The following is a 20,382-nucleotide window of genomic DNA, read 5'->3' as shown; positions in this document are numbered from 1 at the left end:
CATTTATACTGTTGACACTAGGTTCGAGGAGATGGTCAGTCTGTCTGTTTGAGGGGCTGGGTTTCTTTTTTTATCCCTGAAGAGGAAAAAAATCAGAGTTTGAAGCATGATGAGACAAAGGCACTGACTAAAACACTGACAATGATATATTAACTGTCGCAACCAGCCATGGCCATAAGGGAGCTCAAAGTTTGCCTTTTAGGGGTAAGTGGCAGATGTTTTTGTTGATCCGTTTTGGGGGAAAATTCCTTCAGCCTGCAGCGAGTGTAGTTAACCCACTAACGGAGAGCATTTTTATCGTTAACAGCACATTAACTCCAGCGGACACTGTGGCTTTTGTTTATCTGTTCAACTGGTTTTACTTTATCGTGTTTTTCTTCGTGAGGAAAACTTGGAAATTGGAATAATGTTGATGGCTAGTTGACAGCAAATTGCAACAGCTCATCGACTGGTGGGCGCAGCGGTCGTTTTAGGCTAGTTTTTTTTTTTTTTTTTTAATCGCCCGTGTGTAAATCTCAGCTTTAAGACGACAACATGTAGTTTTGTGCGTGTTTTTTTGTCTTATTTTCTAACGGCTCCATTACGTCACCGTCAGGCAGCCGTTAAGATTTCCTGCAGCGTTAGCAAAACCGCCGCTCCGCACACGGTGACACCGCAAACTGCTGGTTTATCCAAGGACAAAAGAGGAACAGGGGATTTTTTTTTTAATAGCTACACAACATTCACCAGGTCACTCACAGGCTCCACAGGACACATTTTAATAGCCTGAGCCTGTTTGTTAGCCCTGTGTTTCAATGCTGGAGCGCATGTTTGTGTTTTATGAAACTTTATTCTGCTGCTCCACTAACTTACATTCCACAGGCAAATGTTGTACCTGGTACTCCACCTCATCTGTCTGACAGCTGTAGTTACTTTTCTAATTACATTATTCATGTTCTCCATGTGCAGTGAAAACTTCAAACACATGCTGTCTTTCACTGCTGCAGCTCACCTGAATATTACCTCAATTAGAATTTTTCAAAGTACATTTTTGTTTGTGTGAAATTAAAAAAAAAAGGCAGTAATTGTCAGCTATTCCACATTTACATTGTGTAAATATAGAAATAGGATGAAATACTTTGGCTGTATATCAGCCTTAAGCAGTTTGATATATTGCTTTTATTTCAAAGTTTTTTAGTGGGAATAAAAGTAAAAGATTACTTTTGTCTTTAACTTAAATTCAACGTTTGACTTTAAATAGTTAAAGGTGCATTTACTCAGATTTTACACATTCTCTGACTATCTCATCAAAATAGACACAACTAAGTAAATTCACCCCGTAGAAACATTGTTTGCCATACTATATATCACAAATCATTGAACTATCAACCTCATCACTAGTGAGCTAACACTAGCTTTGGACTACCGGCTGCCTTTTGCATATTTTGATGCAGCCAGGCCTCTGTCATTCGTGGGATGGGCAAAGAGCAGTAAGGGGTGGTTCATGTTTGGAGTTTGTTTTGGGTCTCACTGGACCCTTTCGCACTGTAACAGAAATTTAGAGAAATAAAGTAGAGAACTAAATAAATATGGACCCAGATTCACAGTAACCTACAAACACTTTGTTTGCTTTGTGCACTGCTTGTTGTCTGTCTTTATTGAACTATTGCATAGTATATGTTTCATGTTGTATTGAATCAGCATTTTTTTCTCACAAAGGCCCTTAAAGCTCTCAGCTGTGATGTTAATTAACATGTTTTGTTTCTGACAGATATATTGTGCTGTCTTGTGCAAATAAGGGGTATTGACTATAAATACAGAGCTAGTTGTAGATTCATGGAATAACAGGAACCTGTCTGATGTGGTGGGCATGTGACCACACAGTTGCATAATCATTAGTATTCAGTAGTAAGCACTGACTCCTTTAATGTGTTTGTTTCAAAGTGCTGTGAATGATGTGTAACCTCCTGTTTTCAGGACACTGGAGTTGGGAAATCCAGTATTGTTTGCCGATTTGTTCAGGATCATTTTGACCACAACATTAGTCCTACAATAGGGTAAGAACATCACAGTACCAATCACCGAAGACCCTAACAGCAGGAAATTGTTTAGAAATGTATACAATTGTTAAGCCAGTAGATGGTACCAGTAATTCTGATTTTAAATATTACACCAAGAACATTTCTGAACTATGTAAGAAAATAAGGATCACTCCATCTTAAAAAACAGAAATGATCTCAGTTACCTTGGCTCATTTAGCCAAAATGTAATGCACATTTTTTAAAGTACGCTAATGGTTCAGGTCAATGGTGGATGTTTGAAGCTTGGTACAGAAATGAATAATTAAGTTTTTCTTTCTAATTTTAGTAGTGACCATTCCACACTTACACACCTTTTTGGAAACCCCTCTGGGTAAACAAAAAATAGACCAAACTACCTGGCTGGCAAAAAGTTTTTTTCTTTGGCAAGATGACGAAAAATGAAGTCATATCTAACCAAATGTTTGAGGCTGTTGTTAGCCCTGATGTCATTGTGGTGGCTCTTGTTTGATGGCTGTTTTGTCTACCTCAGACCCAACACCCAGCATTAGTGATTTTATGCAACATGGACTGTCAGGCATCTTTATACTCAGTGTTATTTGTTTCTTGCTGACTTGTTTCCTGTGGCTTTTAAGAACATGGTTAGAATCACTGTGGTGAAATGCACTGTATTCTTCTCAGAGCATCATTCCTGACCAAGACAGTGCCATGTGGAAATGAACTACACAAATTTCTGATCTGGGATACAGCCGGACAGGAAAGAGTGAGTGCTTCCAAAATATTAAATTCTAATTTATTCTTTATAAGTTTAAACACATGACTTAATAAATTAGGTTTTTAGGAATAATTTAATTTTCCCAAAGATTTTCATCAGGTGACATAGTCACTTCACTGTCAGGGCTTCCTTTGACATGGAAATATTATTAGGTGTGAAATATGAGACCATGGTGATTCATTTGATAGAAGAGGAGTGTGTAGTTGAAGCCTGCCAGACTTGCTTACTGTATGGAAAAACTAGTGCAAGTATTTCCTGCTTGTGTGTGGAAATTATATCTTGAAACTTCAACTTTTCAATGTTTAAAGTTCTTGCTATCTGATACTACATTTTTCATGCTTGTCTGTCTGCTTGATTTGGTTTTTTTGGTCAACATCTGTGAGCAACATAACACACACACAAATGTTAACATAGTGCAACTCAGAATATCAACCCCCCCTTAAAATATTCCTCTTTTAGGGGGAGTTATTTGAATAAAGTCTGTCACTGCAGACGATTAACTAGGATGTTGATATTGTCACCACTGGCAGCATGAAAAATAAAGACACTGTTATGTTTGACCACTAGAGGCTCTGAGGGCCAATGAGATCTCATTATTTATATTGCATGTACTGCCACAAGAACAGGGCTATGATTCACATTTCTTCTGACTGTAATAGGTGGTAATGCATATCAGTAGTTTGTATGTAATGTTGAATACAAATAAATAAAAGACATAAAGGTTCGATCATGCTAACTGCTTTAAATGTCTTGTCTATTTTTAGTTCCACTCATTAGCTCCAATGTACTACAGAGGATCAGCAGCTGCTGTCATAGTCTATGATATCACTAAACTGGTAAGAATAACAGAACACTCAAAGACAAAGGACTGACAGTAAATTAAACTCGGTTTGGTGATGAGCAGCTGGTAGAATCCAAGAAGTCAAAATGAATAAGTAACAGCCTTTTTTCTTTCTCTTACTGTTGTTGAGGTATTCTTGAGCAATGCCCTCCAACCCTAACTTTACCAGTGCAGCTGCTCCCTAGTGTATTAGCTGTGTGTAACTGAAGAGCCTGGATTCATACTAAGAGCTTGATGTGAAATTCAGTTACTTTTCCATCAATCCAGGAAGCTTTGCTTCCATGACCTAAAATGTCATTCTTTCCTGGTCTGTAAATGGAAAGTTGTCAGAAAAACTCCATCTAATGCAATGAATATGTGACACACATTGAAGAAAATGCTGGACATCTTCAATTTGACTATAGTGTGTTCTTGTCATTCAGGACTCTTTCCAGACACTGAAGAAGTGGGTGAAGGAGCTGAAGGAACATGGTCCAGAGGATATTGTTGTAGCTATAGCAGGGAACAAGAATGATTTAGGAGACATCAGGTGAGAAAACTGTTCTTAGATCATCATAGTTGTAAAGAAACTGTTAGTCAGTTCATGTAATTCAAGTTGTGTGTGCTGATATTGAAGTGATATTACACACATCATTACTAGACATAGCGAAGGCTAATTTGTTTTAGTTGTAGGTCTGTCATGCACTGGCACAAACACATATCTTTATTAGAAAACATGAAACATTATCTTTACCAATAACTACACACTTACCGTAATTTGGTGTCTTTTTCCTTTACAGGGAAGTTCCTATGAAGGAAGCCAAGGAGTTTGCAGAATCAATTGCAGCTATTTTTATTGAGACTAGTGCCAGAAATGCAGTCAATGTCGAGGAGCTCTTTCAGAAAATCAGTAGGTTTGATGCTTTTATATTATGTCTGTAAATAGCCTGCTTGGAAGTTAGCAATAACAAGGAAGAACAGTGTTGTAAAACTAGCTGAAAGCATATAGGGTAGTAGGTGAAATGTAGTCAGATCAATGTTTGAAAAAAAAGGGTAATATACTCAGAGAAATACTAGAGAAGCATTTTCAAATAACTTAATATGACTGCAACTGTCTGTTTTTTGAAGTTTTGGGCTTCCATAAAGATGAGAAGCAGTGGAGGTAGAGATGTCCTGGTTTTTGTCTCTAGTATGGGTCAGGCCCCAGTAATTCTGGATTTTGCGTTTCCCATATTCCACCTCAACAGTTTTTTAAAGTCCTCCCTGCCTCCTAGATGCCCATGTGTTTTAAATCACTGTCGTTTACAAATCTGGATTTGTTTTAAAGATTCCCTCTGGACATGTTTTAAGACAAAATTGTTCTGCTCAGAATGACAGTTAATTTATGATATAATTTTTTTTTTTGTTTGTTTTGTTTTTACAAAATAGTTCAACTTTGTTGTCAGTTAGTGAATTCCGCTTAGCAGCTGAATCTGAAAACAACCTTTTACTAACAAATTCTTTATAATTTTAAAAAGGGAAACATATATTAAATCTGCATTAACAACATAAGTTGAAGTTCTTTAAGTGATCTTTGTTTTACAGTGTATGTTATAACAAGTAAAGCATGGATCCTGACAATATTTTGGTTTTACTGTTGCTGGATGTAATGGCAACATAGTTAATTTTAACATTAAATCTGGCATGACACCTATCTAAAAACCCTGTGCTCTGTGTTCAGGTAAACAGATTCCACCCCTGGAAAAGTCTGAAGTGGACAGTAACGAGTCTTTTAAACTCACCCGGCAGCCTGCTCCGACCACCAGGAGATGCTGCTAGTACCAACAGTGGCTGAAGAGATTACTTCCTTCAGCACCAGATACCCCACCAGCACAGCACATAGTCCAGATATGCACAAATTCCACAGTCCAGTGGGAAAACCAAACTTTGGGTGGACAGAGGTCAGCTTGCACATGAAACAGTAAAACCTGCCAACAGTATGGTATCGGTCGATGCACATTTATTTAATTTAGGCTGATGAAGTCAGGAAGCAGAAAGCCTTCACTTTGTCCCCCTCAGGTGGTGTTTTGCCTAAATTACATTACGATGTCTGTCTGGTATGATACATAGCTCATTAGAAAAAGGCAGTTTAATCCCACTATCTATAGTCGTTTTAATATAAAGCACAAATTAATAACATGTAATCTAGCTGATGTGCTTTTAAAGCTGGGATTTGGTTGTTGATGCAACTAAGTTTTCATTTCAAGAGTCAGCTGCTCTGTAGATTTTCATTGCACTGTGGCTCTTACATTGCACACATTAAATGAAAGGTTTTATATTAGTTTTTATCAAGGCTACACCTTCCCTTCTTGTGGAGCTTTTGTGTTCATGTATGTATCATTGTATAGATTTACATTAGAATGTTTAAATATAAGGTTGTTAAGTCCGAACTTTAGACGAACATTCAGTTGTATAGCTCAGATGCAGCGGCTTTATATTTCACTTCATCATGTGTGTTCATGCACATTTGCTGTATAAGGGTTTAACTGTAATCCTGCAGAATGAATAGCTTAGAGGCCTAAAACATAATTACAGTATGATGCCCTGTTGAAACACTGTGACCAATGCAAGAATTGTTTACATAATGATGTTTTCTACATCGTATTGTCTGAGATTTCACTACAGGGAATGACCGAATACAATTGCCAAAAGTATTTTCACCTGAAAAAGGGCTACATTTATACTGGTAAGAAAAAAATCTGCATGTATTTTACTTTAAACATGTCTGTAATTTTTAAATTTCAAAAATGATGTATGGTATATGCAAAACCAAACAAAGAAAAAAAAAATTGAAAAAGGGTATCAGTGAAGATCGTCCTTAGCCCTGTCAGTAGAATCTCCTTAATTGTGTATTGTGGTTGCTGCAGTAGTACATTAACCACTTCAAAAATTTACAACAGCACTTATTCATATTTAGACCATAGTTTTAGAAGGTATTTTTAAATATTGAAATACTCCACAACAGTGCTATTTAGATAAAAGTTAAAATGGACATGAAAGTTGACTTCATTAGATTCAGCATGGTTTCCTAGTTTAATAGTATTTCTGGTTCCACATTTCCATACCCTAAAAATATGTTTACATTTATACTTTGTTGGGTAAAAATGTTTTATCCACATCTATTGGTTAGTCAAGCTCAGTTCTTTATTTTTAATGTAATCTACAACCCCAGTTCCAGAAAAGTTGGGACGCTGTGTAAAATCTACATAAAAATGGTATGCAATGATTTGCAAATCTCATAAACCCACATTTTATTCACAATAGAAGATAGAAAACATATAAAATGTTTTTTTCAAAACAAATATATGATGTGCATATGGCTAGAAGAATGCATGACTAGTTTAAATCAGTACAGACTAACCGTACACATAGCAGTCAACTTTAATACTGCCAGTTATCTGCAGCAGTCAACTTTAATACTGCCAGTTATCTGCAGCCATCCTGATACTGTACGCCTAAGTCATGCTTCCTTGTATCCTCTGTAGGGCAGATTAACTCTTGTGTATTAAACAATGTAATAAAGTATGAATTATTCTATTTTCAGCTTTGTTTATGAGTTACTTTTCCCTTTGGGAGGATAAAACAAAAATGCTCATCAAAGATGCCAGAACACAAGGATTGCAATGCAACCCATCTGATTAAATGTTCTAACCCTTGTTGAGAAAGACCATGATGAGAGGAGACTCACTAACAAGAATTATTTACTTACTAAGAACACAAAGATATGTGCATAGGAAGCAAAAAGACTCTCCCAAAATCTCAAGGCATGGTCAACAGATTTGTATTAAATAGACAAAAAATGTAATATAAAATAAAAAAGGAGATAAGTATACTTATTTTTTATAGTACAGTATATATTATATATACACTGAAAAATATCAATTCAACAACATACAGTTGTGCTTATATTTCCCTGTGCACAATTTGTGAAAAATTGGCCATTTTTGTAACTAAACATGCAGAACATGTCTGCCTTTTTAAAATCATGATACAGTGCAATTAGTAAAGAAACAATACATTTGTAATTGTCCACTAAGATGAAGGGTGGATAGAGCTGATTTCCATACCCAGTATAACTAGTTTGCAGTACCATAACCATTTTAGTTCCTGAGCCACGGGGGCGCGCAACAAGGCCGTGCACCCGCGCGTTCAAGTATTTGTACCCACATGCTCGTTCGCAGAGCTCAGTCAGCATTTGACTCAGTAGTGGCCGGGGATCTAGGATTTCTACTTCTCACTTACTCCCCGATACCGAAATATAGTCTGTCCCCACAGCTAAAATGTCAAAGTTGGATCAGGTCCTTATCCTTGACCCTCCCTCCGACCTCAGATTTAAAGGTAGGTGAATCAAAATTTCTTCACGTGTGACATGTCCGGCGAGTAGTGGTGGAGATTTGCCCGACTGAAACGATTTCACACTCCCTCAAGCAGATTTCGTTGCCAGCCAGCTAGCTAGCGTTCACCGCCATTTTAAGTTAGCCAGGGACCAGATGGGCCGCTGTATCCTCGCGCTGTTGTGACTTGGATACCCGGCGTGGCGTGCTCCTTGACGGGCTGCCATTCATGACAACCACGGGAAAAGTGGAAGACGTGGGGCAGTTGCCAGCGGAATCAAAATGAACATACAAGGCATCATGTTTGCTAGTTGCTAGCTGTGGGGCTCTGACTATTGCCTGGAAGGCTTGCTGCTCATAACCCGGACGTTATATGGAAGGGAAATAACTTTTTTTCTTCTTCTTCTTCTTTTTTTTTTTTTAGCGAGAATTGACAGACTGTTAACTGCCCTGTGTTTAAAGTGACTTGACAACTAACGTTATCCAATATCCCCTAGCGTTACTTCTCTTATATTAACGGTGTATAGTGTACAGTTTCCAGAAATACTGGGTTAAGGATAACACTAAGTCGTTTCTCCCAACTCCAAAATATGTAGTATTTTACTTTACTTTTTCATAGAAATCCAAAATAATTCACACTTTAGCAACGATAATGTTCAATGATGTGTCAGTTAACCATTTGCTGATGCTAGTTAGGCTAACTTTCTGACGCTAAAGTGGATATTTAATAAGCTAACCCACACTATTAGCTACTCTCCAACAAGAGACAGTGCTGTTTTATATTTAGCAGGCCTCTTAAACGTCTCATCACTTCAGAAGTGTAAAGATGTGAATATAGTTTTTGACATGTATATGAATCCAACTGTTGCACATTATAAGTCATTGAGCTAACACTGAGTTATGTTGATGTTAAAGTTTAGCTTAGTTAGCTGTAACTAGACTTCAGATACCATGATATTTTAAAACAACTCATGTAGCTCAAGAGTTTGTCAAGATTGTTATTCAGTTGATCCAGAAATTCTTCTCTTCACTTTTTGTGTTTGGCCCAGTTGCTAATTTCTCTCGCTCTTTCTCTGCTGCAGGCAAGGAGGCAGGTTAATTGTTGCTAAATGTACCACTGTCATAAACCCAACATTGCTTTAACCTATTGTTTTGCTGATCCTAAGAGGCTGGTTGTTAGGAGCAGGTATGAGTTGATCTGTTGCCAGTTCAAATACCAGACCCACAGAAAAGCTTTGGGTGGGGTATAGTCATTGAGATGTTTTGGCCATGAAGTGTCATATGTGAAACTGAGGTGGCACATCTTTCTATATCATTGTGCAGTTCAGACCCTGCATTTAATGATACAGTCCTCATGCTGATCCCAAAACCTGTAAACATTCACTTGAATTTGTTAAAGTGGTCTGTTTTTCTGCTTCTGTTAGGCGCACATCATCAGTTGCATGAATTGTTATGGGAAATAAAATATTCCAGCAAGTCACCAGCTGTTGGCATTGCAAGTCAGTGATATTACAAGGGGGTAAGGTTAAAAATCGGTGAAGCCTTTTTTTGAGTTTAGCTTAAAATCACCCTCTTAAATGAAACTATTACATGTAATGAGCAGTTTAAAGTTGCCTGGAGTTTGTGCAACATGTTACTTGTACTTTATCAACTTATTGAAGGGCCAAAGTCTGGCTTCTTTGGTCAGTTCAGTCCATTTGTTGTGGATGCATGAGTTTTAAAAACTGGAGGGTTCAAGAGTTGAACCCATCCATCCATTATCTATACCTGCTTATTCCTTAACCAGGGTCACGGGGATCTTCTGGAGCCTATAACAGCTCTCTTTTGGGTGGAAGGCAGGGGTACAGCCTAGAGTTGAACCCATATACATAAATGTTTGTCCTTTAGCTGAACCTTGAATTGATATTAAAAGTCTTATGGTAGAGACATGGCCATTCATCATCTGATTATAAACCTTCTCATTTTACCTGATTAAGAAATTCAACTCAAATTAGACTTATTCTGATTAACGATCAGTCACAGGGTTTTTATTTTCTCATCACATTAAACTTTCAGTCTGGTGAACTGAATGCAAGGCTAAATCGCAAAGTTATGAAAGAGATGTTTAAATCAGTTACTATTAATTGAATTGAATAGAATAGGACAAGTCACTGCTCCGGGTGTGTGTTCACTGCTGTGTGTGCGCACTTTGGGTGGTAATGGAATTTCCCCATTGTGGGACTAATAAGGGTAATAACAACAACAACAATTACTGCTTGTCCTATTCAAGCAACCATGTATAATCTTAGGCATGTAAAAGAAAATCGCTATGGCTTAATATAAAATGTAAATCAGAATGTGAATATACTTCTGTTTTAATAGCACAATAACTACTCAGCCAACTTCAAACTGCACCAGAGCTGCATCTGCTGTAGTTAATGTGAATAATCCTGGTCTTTATACATTTGCATATATATGCCTTAGCCTGAATACAGTGTGTTATGCAAAGAGTTTGGCCCTTGGCACGGTGCCCCTTATTGTTTATCCCTGGTATGATCAAGCAAAAAATTAAATGCAGGATTGATTCGATGCAAACCAAACAACAACATTTATAGAGAATGAATAAATCAAATTGGACAGGAACACAGAGGAAATTGAAATGGTTTTTGCTTCTGGTTTGAGAAGCAACATGAGGAGAGGCAACATGACCACATCTCCTTTACTGTCACAGAGACAGAGCTAAATTGGTCTGCATGTATCTGAGAGCTGGTCTGTTTTAGAGCCTCTGTTGGGATTCCTCCAGTGAGCTGGAGGGGGCAGCCCTTCGTTCCTTGGTTGGTATTTTTAGAATAGGACTGGCCTGGGGGACCCTTAACTCTGTATACATGCAATGAGATGAGAGAGATGCCGCTAACTGCTGCTTGAACAAAAGGTGGCATCTCAGAGTTAGGCAACAGATGCAGGGTATGTGGGTGTTTAGCTCATCCGCACAATTTCTTTCCAGCGTTTTATTTTTTTCAGTCTTAGTTTTAGTGATGCTCACAAACGGTGCAGAAATGTTTCAATCTTAAATTCACTGTGGCAGAAACAACTACTCAGTTTACCTCTGTCGTCTGTGACGAGGGTTTGCTAAATAAATATAATTTTATATTTTATACACAGCAACAGTGACAAGGTTTTTCAGGTTTGTAGGAATGCCTTTGTGCTGCACCTGGGCTGAAAACAACGCCTCCGTCACCACCATAACTCTACATGTTAGCTTTAGCTGGGTGGAGCCACTCCAATCTGGTCATGCATTGCTTCTTATCTCTTTGAACACTGGGTGTGAAGGAAGTCTGAATGTGGACTTCTACCAAGCTGTAAACTGTATTTTATGAAACAGTGCAGAGGAATCAAACATTTAGGGAAAACATAACCACTGTGATCTATTTAGTAATAAAGAATAATGTAATCACTTTTAATACATTTATAACTAGTTCTGTAGGTCAGTGTGCATTTGTGTTCATCATCAGGACTTGGCCTTTAAATGCTTGGCAATATGTAAATAACATCGGTAGTTGGAAAAAGATTCCATCAAAGTTTATTAGTTAGTGACGTCAAAATAAACACTTGATAGGCACCAGGCAAGCAACGTTGCAGTTAAAATCAGTAGATCTCACTTATGACCCAGATACTGTGATGTCATGCTTTTTTTTTTTTTTTTCCTGCTTGTACACTGATTGTAATTATTGAGTTTGGGGTACCACTTGGCATCACGTTGTGTTTTCACCACAAATCAAACCTGCATGATGCTGACCATGGTTAAGAACCTAATTTGAAGCAATATGTGTCACAAGATGTAGAGCAAACTATTGATCCTGTTACGTCATCTAAGTAGGGCAGGATTTTAACTTGCAACAGGAACGTGGGACATCTATATGAAAATAGCAGACAGTGCAAATAGTTTAACAGTTCACATTTGACATTTTAATATGACTTTAGGAAGAACTGCATTATATTATTTGTCATTCTGTATTTCTCAGGTCCGTTTACAGATGTAGTCACCACCAACCTCAAACTGAAGAACCCTTCTGACAGAAGTGTGTGTTTCAAAGTGAAGACAACAGCGCCACGCAGGTACTGTGTCCGGCCAAACAGTGGAATTATCGATGCTGGAGCAGCAGTCAACATTTCTGGTAGGTTTTTCTAGAGATTACAAAAAATACATTAAATCATTGGATGTTTTAACTCTATGGTCCATGGACAATCTTGCCATTGGCCTACAAAATTGGTTGTTTTGAGAGAGACGTGGAAAGCTGAGTCTGGACGATGTCACACTGTTTAGTCACAGATCAACTAGACAACATGCTAAACTGGAACTGAGATGTTAAAGACCAAAGCTGATTCATCCTAACAAGTCCACACTTTCTGCTTTCTTTTTGTGGTTCATGTACAAGGACAAACACTGCCAGTACACCCGTTGTAAAGTAGTTGAATTTCTGTTGAAGCAAAATAAAGGAGAAACCTGAACAGTCGAAGGGTTATTGGCTATTTTTCACTTCACAAAAATAATAATTCCATAATGCGAAGCACTGTAAGCTCAGTAACGTTGTGCTGAGGTAGACACTGACTTCTGACTTAATTGTGCCTTTTCTAGGTTTAGGCCAAGTTGCTTTAATTTATCTAGTCCTGAATTAAAATTTAACTCGGGGTTAAAATAATCAAGGATGCTGTTACCACAATCACAGAACAACCATAATCACAATAGAAAGACATCACATTACATGAGTAAAATATTATTAGACTTAATAAAATGTGCATCAATTGAATGTATACAGATTATTTTGAATTTTATATTTCTGAGGTCATCTTTCAAGAGAGGTGTCTTTTCTCAAATATTTCAACTTTTATTCATTTATTTATTTAAACTGTTCATTCACAGTCATGCTGCAGCCCTTTGACTACGACCCCAATGAAAAAAGTAAACACAAATTCATGGTGCAGACGATTTTTGCCCCGCCACATGTTTCTGACATGGATGCCTTGGTAAGTGGTTTTGATTTTAAGAAACTATTTTTTTAAGTGTGTGTAACATAACCATAATGTAGCACTTTTAGATGTTGTTACTGACAAGGTTTGAGGTAAGTTTATTAGCCCCAGGGGGGATATGGTATACAGTCAGCAGTTTAACAAATATCAAACAAGAAGACAAAAATCTTAACAGAAATTATAATCTCAAATTTACATGAACAAGGCTGACAGCCCAAATGACCTTTTCAACCTGTTTGTTCTGCATTGCAGCAGACTGTATCTCTGCCTCGATCGTAGCAACATACATTCACACGAGGATGGATTAGAGCTAAATTGATTGGGCTTTCTTAAAAGACTTGATTGGTTGTGAAGGTCACTCAGGGATATAGCAGCAATTTTGTTACACACCTTCACATTCAGCTAAGTTACCTCACCAGGCAAGAGTCTCCGATCTTAGATAAGGGAGTTATGGTTAAAAACATAAAAACAAATTGAGATGTATTCTCTAGTCATCCACTAGAGGACAGCAAAGGCTCAGTCTGTCACATTTCCTCATGAAGTTCATGAAGTGGCTTGTCTTGAATGAGAAGAAAAATCCAGGAAGTGTTGAGAAACAGTAGTCTGACTGGAAACTGAAATCCAGTAAGGTTTACTAATTGATCAGATGGAATTTGTTCCATGTCGTTGCTCAATCTCTTTAAATTACTGTTGTACTTTTCACTTATGACACAGATTTTGATTTTGATACAACCACAAGGCAATTCTGTGCTGCATATATTCTTTAAATTTAATAACTAAGTTGTCATTCTAAAAATGAGAACTCAAAAACCAACTAGAGAAGTGTACAGTTTAGAGTTCTTTATTTTGTGTAAAAAATGTGCCAGAGATTTGAACTGTTTTTTTTAAGTGAGCATGGTTTATGTTTATGTAATTGCCATAGATTCAAGGCTGCATTACACATGAATGGTATGAGGCAGACTGTGTGTGTGGATAGATTCCAGCTGCTAGTAGTTTGAATTTGTAGATAACATGCCAATTTTTCTTTTCTACAGTGGAAAGATGCAAAACCCGATGATCTCATGGATTCCAAGCTGAGATGTGTCTTCGAGCTGCCTTCTGAAAATGATAAAGTGGTAAGAGGTGCTGCTGCACATCAAAAAAAGAGTTTATTAGCTCATAACTTTGACAGTGACCTTAAGTTTCATTCTATCAATGAATGCTCAGCTTTAAAAATTTCCAGATCTCCACTTTGGCTTTTCATAGAGAGAAAAACAGGGGAAAAGCAGGTGAAAAACATTACCTAGGTTTTTCTCCTGCAGACGTGCAATAATTTTTAAGTTGTTTCTTTCCAAAGCCTGATCTCAACATCACCTCCATAACCTCCATCTCAACTCCATATGCTGCGTACATATGTAGAAATGTCACATCTCTGTGTTCAAGGTGGCACAAAACACTATAGATGTTTCTAGGTCAACAAAAAAAGGTTGGCGGCAATGGGAAATGTGGGGAAACCACACAATACAACAAAGTTGTATTGACCTCTAATTTCACAATGTATATACTGAGGTTTAACACTAAATAACATAATATAAGGTGTGTGGCCATTACACCACTCTCAGCCCCAAAACAATGGCACAAAGAAATGTAAATAAAATATTAAAACATATGCTGAAGAACGTTCATTTGGAATCACAAGTAAATTTGCCATTTAGTATACTATATTCACACTATAATATATATAAATGTTCTATTATGGGAACCCCTGCCAGTGGGTCCCATTTGCACTGTATTTTGCATTTTAATGGCTGACATCAAACATGCATCCTGCATCAAGCCTGTGTGCCCCAGAGTGAACACCAAGCAGCTGCTATGAAACTTTCAAGGTGAGAAAAGAACCTTGAGTGTAAGGAGTAAACTATTGAAAAAATGTGATTAGGTAGCTGGTTCTTCCATCCTTTAACATGTTGATTTAATGAGCCCTCAGTGTAATCAAATATTAAGTAGTGTAAGTGGTCCTGCTGGACTGATCAGCAGGCCTTCCAATGTCACCAGGGCCTGCTGGGCTTAGCTGGAATTAAGCAGCTGCAGTGTGGATAGTGGCTGTTCTGTGCTTTAGTATGTGTTGCAAGCATGTAATGTGCAACATGTAAAGTGTGTAACATTTCATGTGTAACATTAGATAAAATGTTAGAAAGAATGCTGTCTCTCAGATTTGCCTCTAATGTGCATGTAGCAACAAACATCAGGTATCAAGCTGTCAAGTACTTGTAGCTGGTAAATTTTACTACAAAGGTCTTGCACCCCAGTAGGTCTTTAACAGGTGTGTGAAGTAAAAACCTGAAATTACAAAATAGTTCCCCTGCATTATTTTCCGGCATGAATATAAAGCATGTAATTAAAGTGAGCATACGTTAAGTTATTTACAGTGTGTAGGTTTATTTTCATAAGCACTGAAACTTAATTATGGTCGGATTCCAGTTTAGATCTTTGTTTGGTCTTTGTTCTTGGTTTTAATTGATATCCTGCTAATTTTAGATTCTTGTGTAACTGCTCATGTTTTAAACAACTTTTGAGAATATTTGTTGGCACAGATTTTCAGGAGACCCATCCTTATGTGCATGTGGTAATGTGTGAGTGCGCAGGGGATTAGAGGTGCAGTGTCATGAGGCCCAGAAGGGAAGGTGTTATATGGGATGCTTAAATATACTGTTGAAGTGCTGAAATTACAAAATGTCTGTTGACAGAGATGCCTCCTTGATAACCCCTGAGAGAGAGCAGCTGAAAGTCTGTGTTGAATGTGTCTTAAAGGCCTATTTTAAGTGACTGTTGTTGCAGAGTATATATGTGCTGTCCAGGACTGTGGTACAAGGGATAGTGACATCATATCCTGTTGTCTGCTGAATGTCAGCCTTCATCTATAGTACAGTATTTGTATTGTCATTACAAAATCCTCCATGTCCCCATCAGCATGTCTGACCCACAAAACAAAGCCACATCAAACATGACTTCTGGATGGACATATTTCCTCCCTGGTCTGTTTGATCTGGCACTGTGAGCTTCAGGGCCGTGGACAACGCTGCCTTTATTTGGCACAGGCTCCCGTCTAGAGGCTAAACTCTCCACTTAGCTCAGGGCGTGCTGGATTTCACTTCAGTGGTTCTCTCCTTCTCTGTCGGGCAGAATGACATGGAGGCGACCAAAGCAGCCCCGATGATGAACTCGGCGAAGGCCGACCTAACGGCAGCTGGGGCGCCTGCTGTTGCCCCACTGGATGATACAGAGATGAAGAAAATGCAAGAGAAGTGCAAGAGGCTGCAAACTGAGATTAACAAGCTGGTGGAGGAGAACCGGCAACTAAAGGTTAGATTTGACAGAACATGGTGAAATATTGTAGTTTCCATTTCCATGTGTATTTACAGAGAATAAAATTAATCCCAGATAATACCAGAAGTATGCCAATGTGTTAATGCCAGATGTGAAAAATTAGGTGATTTTAAACCTGAGTGGGTTTCGTTTGCATTTACACCTGAATGAGACCTGAATGCAGTGTGTACCAGACCATCTCAAGATGGGCCATGTCCCCACTGATGGCAGTTTGTTCTGTGTTCATTTACACTTCGTGTTGTTTATTTTTCTGGATACCAGATACTGGTTGCATGTTAATACCAGGTTGGCTTTTTTTTTTTTTTTTAAACTTCCGTTTCTATAAATTAGTTGGGTGTTCTTTTTTTTTTTTTTGTAATATTTCCTTTATTTAATTTGACATTTCTTTTTTAGGATGATGGTGTTAGAATGAGAAAGATACCACACTCAGAGCACATGACATCAAACTCCACTAGCCTTCTTGGCCGAGAAGCAACCACCGCCTCACTGCCCTCCCTCCTCGTCGTCATAGCAGCCATCTTCATTGGATTCTTCCTAGGGAAGTTCATCTTGTAGACTGGGAGATGCATGCCAGCCGTATCCCCCGCCCCAGCTCTTGGAAAAGGCCTGGATGAACCGAGAAGTCTTTCATTTGACTTTGCCATATCATTGGTAGTGTGGCCTACAGTGAACACATCTGTACAGCATCATTCGAAGGCGTCGCCTTTTTACAATCTCACGGTTAGTACACACAGAAGGTTGAGAAAAGAAAGGCGACACAAAAGTGGTTGCTCCTTTTTTTTTTTCTGTTTTTTTTAATTGCTGTATTATTCATATAATGGCTGGACAATGAAAGATGAACTCTATAGTCAACATGGAAGATGCACCTAGAGTGAACGATGGGCAAGAGGCAGTTGAGATTAAATCTTTTTTCCTCTCCGTTTTTAATAGGAATCAAATTGAATGTTAGGTGTCTTGTAAATGTTGTTTTAAATCCTTTTAAACAAAAAAGGAAAGAACCTTCATCAAAAAGATGTTGCTACCTGTTGCTGGTTTGCCTCTGAAGTAAATCTGTTCAGTTCGTAATTTCTACTTCTTGTGTTGGAATGTTCAGGTCCAGCTGGGGATATAGGTGCCTCCTTGTACATTTTCTCACTTTCCTCACAACACCAATGCAGACTTTATATTATTATTATTATTATCATTATTATTATTATTATTATACAAAGCATATATTCCTTCTAAGACAAAAATTGACTGAAAAAGGTCTTCATTCTTAAAATCCTGTCCCATGGTATTAAGCATTGACAAATAAAACTGAAAAAATGTGGTTTTGATAGCCGTCTTTTCCTCTCTCTTCAGTGATCTTCAGTATTTGATGCTATAAAATAAGTTTGCCAAGGTTTCCGTTAGTATTGCAGCCAACACTTAGCTTTTTTTTTTTTTTTTTTTTAAAGTACAAGGAAAACTCGCAGTATGGGGGCTCTCCATGTGTTTTAAATGTATTTGACGTTTCAGCTTATATTATTTGGATTTCAGTTATAAGTTGCCAAGAGTTTCAAAACTAGAAAAAGCTAAACGTCAGACATCTGCTTTGTTATGAGCTTGAAAGGAGGTATGTTCTCTAAATTATGTTATTTGCCATCCTTTATTACCTGAGCAGACAAATGAAGGTGGATCTTTTTGATTCTGTTTAAGAGAACGGCTTTTGAATGATTTGAACTTGCACAGCATATGGCTGGTACTGTTTCTGAAATTGTTCTGCCACGGTAATTTTATACATTTTTGGTGCATTACATCAAAATCTACTCCATTCTAGTCTTGTGGGTAAAATACAGAACCTTTATTATAAGATGCTTATTTTCCACAAAACTGAAGCCTGCAATCATTTTATTAAAGCATAAAATAATATGATTCATACTGACTCCTGGAGGACAGGATAGCGTGGGAAAAGGCTTTTTTTTCCCTTCTTGGCAGTAGAGAGGCAGAATTACATGTTACATGCTTTTATTGTGACTGTAATTGGTGTGATACAAGCTGAATGTTACAGGACTGTAAATGTGAAGAGCTGTTCACATAGCCAGTTGTTGCATATGGGGAAAAAAAACTATTTGATCAGCTGATGTTAATCACAGGTCAGGAAGGGATGTTAACTTGTACATAGTTACTGCAGTACAGAAATGCCTAAGATAAGGTTACAGTTGATCAGTGTACATTCTGTCCACCAGACAGCACTGACTAGTGTATTTTACTCTACGTTTTAACTACTACATTTAAAGGATCTTTATGTAAAATTTTTTAGAATAGATTCTGGCTTTATTTGATCTTCAAAGCTCGGTACTCTTTGCTTTTAGTAGAAATCATTTACTGAGTAGACATTAAATAAAGTCTATGCTAAAGTTTTGACTGTAGAACCTTGTGAAAGGGGGAAAAAAACTTTAGCTGAAACTCCAGCTGCTACTGTTTATTTTTTTATTTTATTTTTTTGAAGTTTGGTTTTCAGTGACTAATCGTCTAGACTTAAGTACACCCAAAATGTCATAGTACTGACAGTGTGCGTGCCAGACATCCCTGATCCAGTGCTCTTCAAGGTGTCCTGCACCACTTTAAATTTGTTTGCATTTCCCAGCTTTGAGCAGCTCCTTCATTAGCTTGCATTTTATTGTGGAAGGATAGCCTCCACTGAGTGTGTTCTGACTATTCTTTTTGTCACTTTTGCAGTGTGCACTTGTTACATATCAAAACCTGATTAGATTTGGTATGGATTTGGGACACGCTGTTTCCTTTTATTTTAAGGGACTAGAATGGAAATTTCTAGTGGCACACTACACTGTTGAGCATCAGAAATCCTCAGTCACACGTTCCCAAATGGCTCCGTCTAAACTTTGCTTTTTTTATATGCTTTTGTTTATGCTTACATTTGTCACTAGAGCACTCCCAAGCCTGTTTGGATTTCTGTTTGCATGTTTTTGTTTAGCAAAAAAAAATGCAGTTTTGTTCTTAAGGTTTCTGTGCTAATCATCAGGAGGGGAGAAATCCATACAAGAGCCAGAGTTAAATTTATCTACCAATAACCTAGTTGCCGCTCTCAGTGAGAAATATTCCTTTCTATTCTTTGCAGAATCTGTAAATAGTCAGTAGACTGAGTTGAAGTAGACTACTTTGCAAAACTCCAGAGTTACACTAGACAAATGTATCAGGATAGATCTTGTCTTCTACTCCTGTAAAGCTGTTCATTTTAAAATTCTCCACTGGGCAGTGGGGGATTAACACAACTGTGTGGTGTGGTGTTTGGCCTTTTCTTGTTTTGAGCTGTTTTGTAAGGTCCCAATAACAGGTACTGGGCTGACGATTGAGGGTGTGGTAATCAAGATCCCACTGAAGAACTGATGGCTGCTAATGCCAATACTGCCACAGCTGATGACCTTATTCTCATCAGAGGTATTTTACATTTACTCACACTGAAATTCAGAAATCACTTGGAGGAACAAGGAGCACTAATCTCTTCTTGTTATATTTCAGAGTCACGTCCAGGGAGCTACAGAGTCTGTACAGGTAATGAATGACCTTTACTTATTTACAAGGTTCGTTTCTTAATGACAAATTCAATGCAGTTCTTTGTGTAAGATCCCGGTGGTAAATTGGTTGAGGCACTTGTTCAATTTGGTAAAATTACCTAAATTCATTAACCACTTACTATTTCAAAGGACCTCAGAAGGGTAATGGCTGTGTGTTTCTGTCATTAAGTTGAATTAATGTATAAATTAAATATTTGATGTATACTTGTATCAAAGGGGCAGCTGCAGTCTGACATTTTGATTGACACTATTTTAAACTACTGATTCTCTTTGGCATTGTTTCCAGATTTGAACATTGGATTCATTAAGGTTTAAAACTACAAATCCATAGTGTTTTACATCCAATAAAATATCAACTATAGGCATCTGTTTTCCAAAAGATTATCAGGCAGAAAAAGCACTTCTACTTCTATTACTAATACTATTATTTATAGTGATTCTGGCAGATTGTTACCTGTGAAAAGAG

The 20,382-nt window shown here is 37.7% G+C and overlaps 2 protein-coding genes across 2 annotated transcripts; both read left to right on the top strand.

The window, feature by feature from the left end:
* The first annotated feature begins 21 nt into the window (after positions 1-21).
* rab31 (RAB31, member RAS oncogene family) lies at positions 22-6,741 on the top strand. The gene is made up of 7 exons (XM_026314347.1): positions 22-204; positions 1,957-2,036; positions 2,700-2,781; positions 3,558-3,629; positions 4,057-4,163; positions 4,414-4,523; positions 5,334-6,741. The coding sequence occupies exons 1-7, from the start codon at positions 169-171 to the stop codon at positions 5,429-5,431; spliced, it is 585 nt and encodes a 194-aa protein (XP_026170132.1). The 5' UTR covers positions 22-168; the 3' UTR covers positions 5,432-6,741.
* Positions 6,742-7,811: 1,070 nt separating this feature from the next.
* Positions 7,812-17,675, top strand: vapal (VAMP (vesicle-associated membrane protein)-associated protein A, like). Its single transcript, XM_026312902.2, has 6 exons — positions 7,812-7,990; positions 11,988-12,140; positions 12,887-12,990; positions 14,028-14,108; positions 16,156-16,335; positions 16,753-17,675. Exons 1-6 carry the CDS (start codon positions 7,933-7,935, stop codon positions 16,912-16,914), a joined length of 738 nt encoding a protein of 245 aa, XP_026168687.1. The 5' UTR covers positions 7,812-7,932; the 3' UTR covers positions 16,915-17,675.
* The last annotated feature ends 2,707 nt before the right edge of the window (positions 17,676-20,382 follow it).

The sequence above is a fragment of the Mastacembelus armatus genome, chromosome 17 (genome assembly GCF_900324485.2).
Source record: "Mastacembelus armatus chromosome 17, fMasArm1.2, whole genome shotgun sequence".
Taxonomy (NCBI): Eukaryota; Metazoa; Chordata; class Actinopteri; order Synbranchiformes; family Mastacembelidae; genus Mastacembelus; species Mastacembelus armatus.
The sequence above is the reverse complement of the archived record's forward strand: the minus strand, read 5'-3'. Positions and strand labels throughout refer to the sequence as shown.

Excerpts from the sequence above, each read along its gene's own strand:
- rab31 (XM_026314347.1), top strand. The coding sequence starts at position 169 with ATGGCCATAAGGGAGCTCAAAGTTTGCCTTTTAGGG. Across the intron at positions 205-1,956 it reads TCAAAGTTTGCCTTTTAGGG|GACACTGGAGTTGGGAAATC; the intron begins GTAAGTGGCAGA and ends TCCTGTTTTCAG. Across the intron at positions 4,524-5,333 it reads GGAGCTCTTTCAGAAAATCA|GTAAACAGATTCCACCCCTG; the intron begins GTAGGTTTGATG and ends CTCTGTGTTCAG.
- vapal (XM_026312902.2), top strand. The coding sequence starts at position 7,933 with ATGTCAAAGTTGGATCAGGTCCTTATCCTTGACCCTCCCTCCGACCTC. Across the intron at positions 12,141-12,886 it reads AGCAGCAGTCAACATTTCTG|TCATGCTGCAGCCCTTTGAC; the intron begins GTAGGTTTTTCT and ends GTTCATTCACAG. Across the intron at positions 14,109-16,155 it reads CTTCTGAAAATGATAAAGTG|AATGACATGGAGGCGACCAA; the intron begins GTAAGAGGTGCT and ends TCTGTCGGGCAG.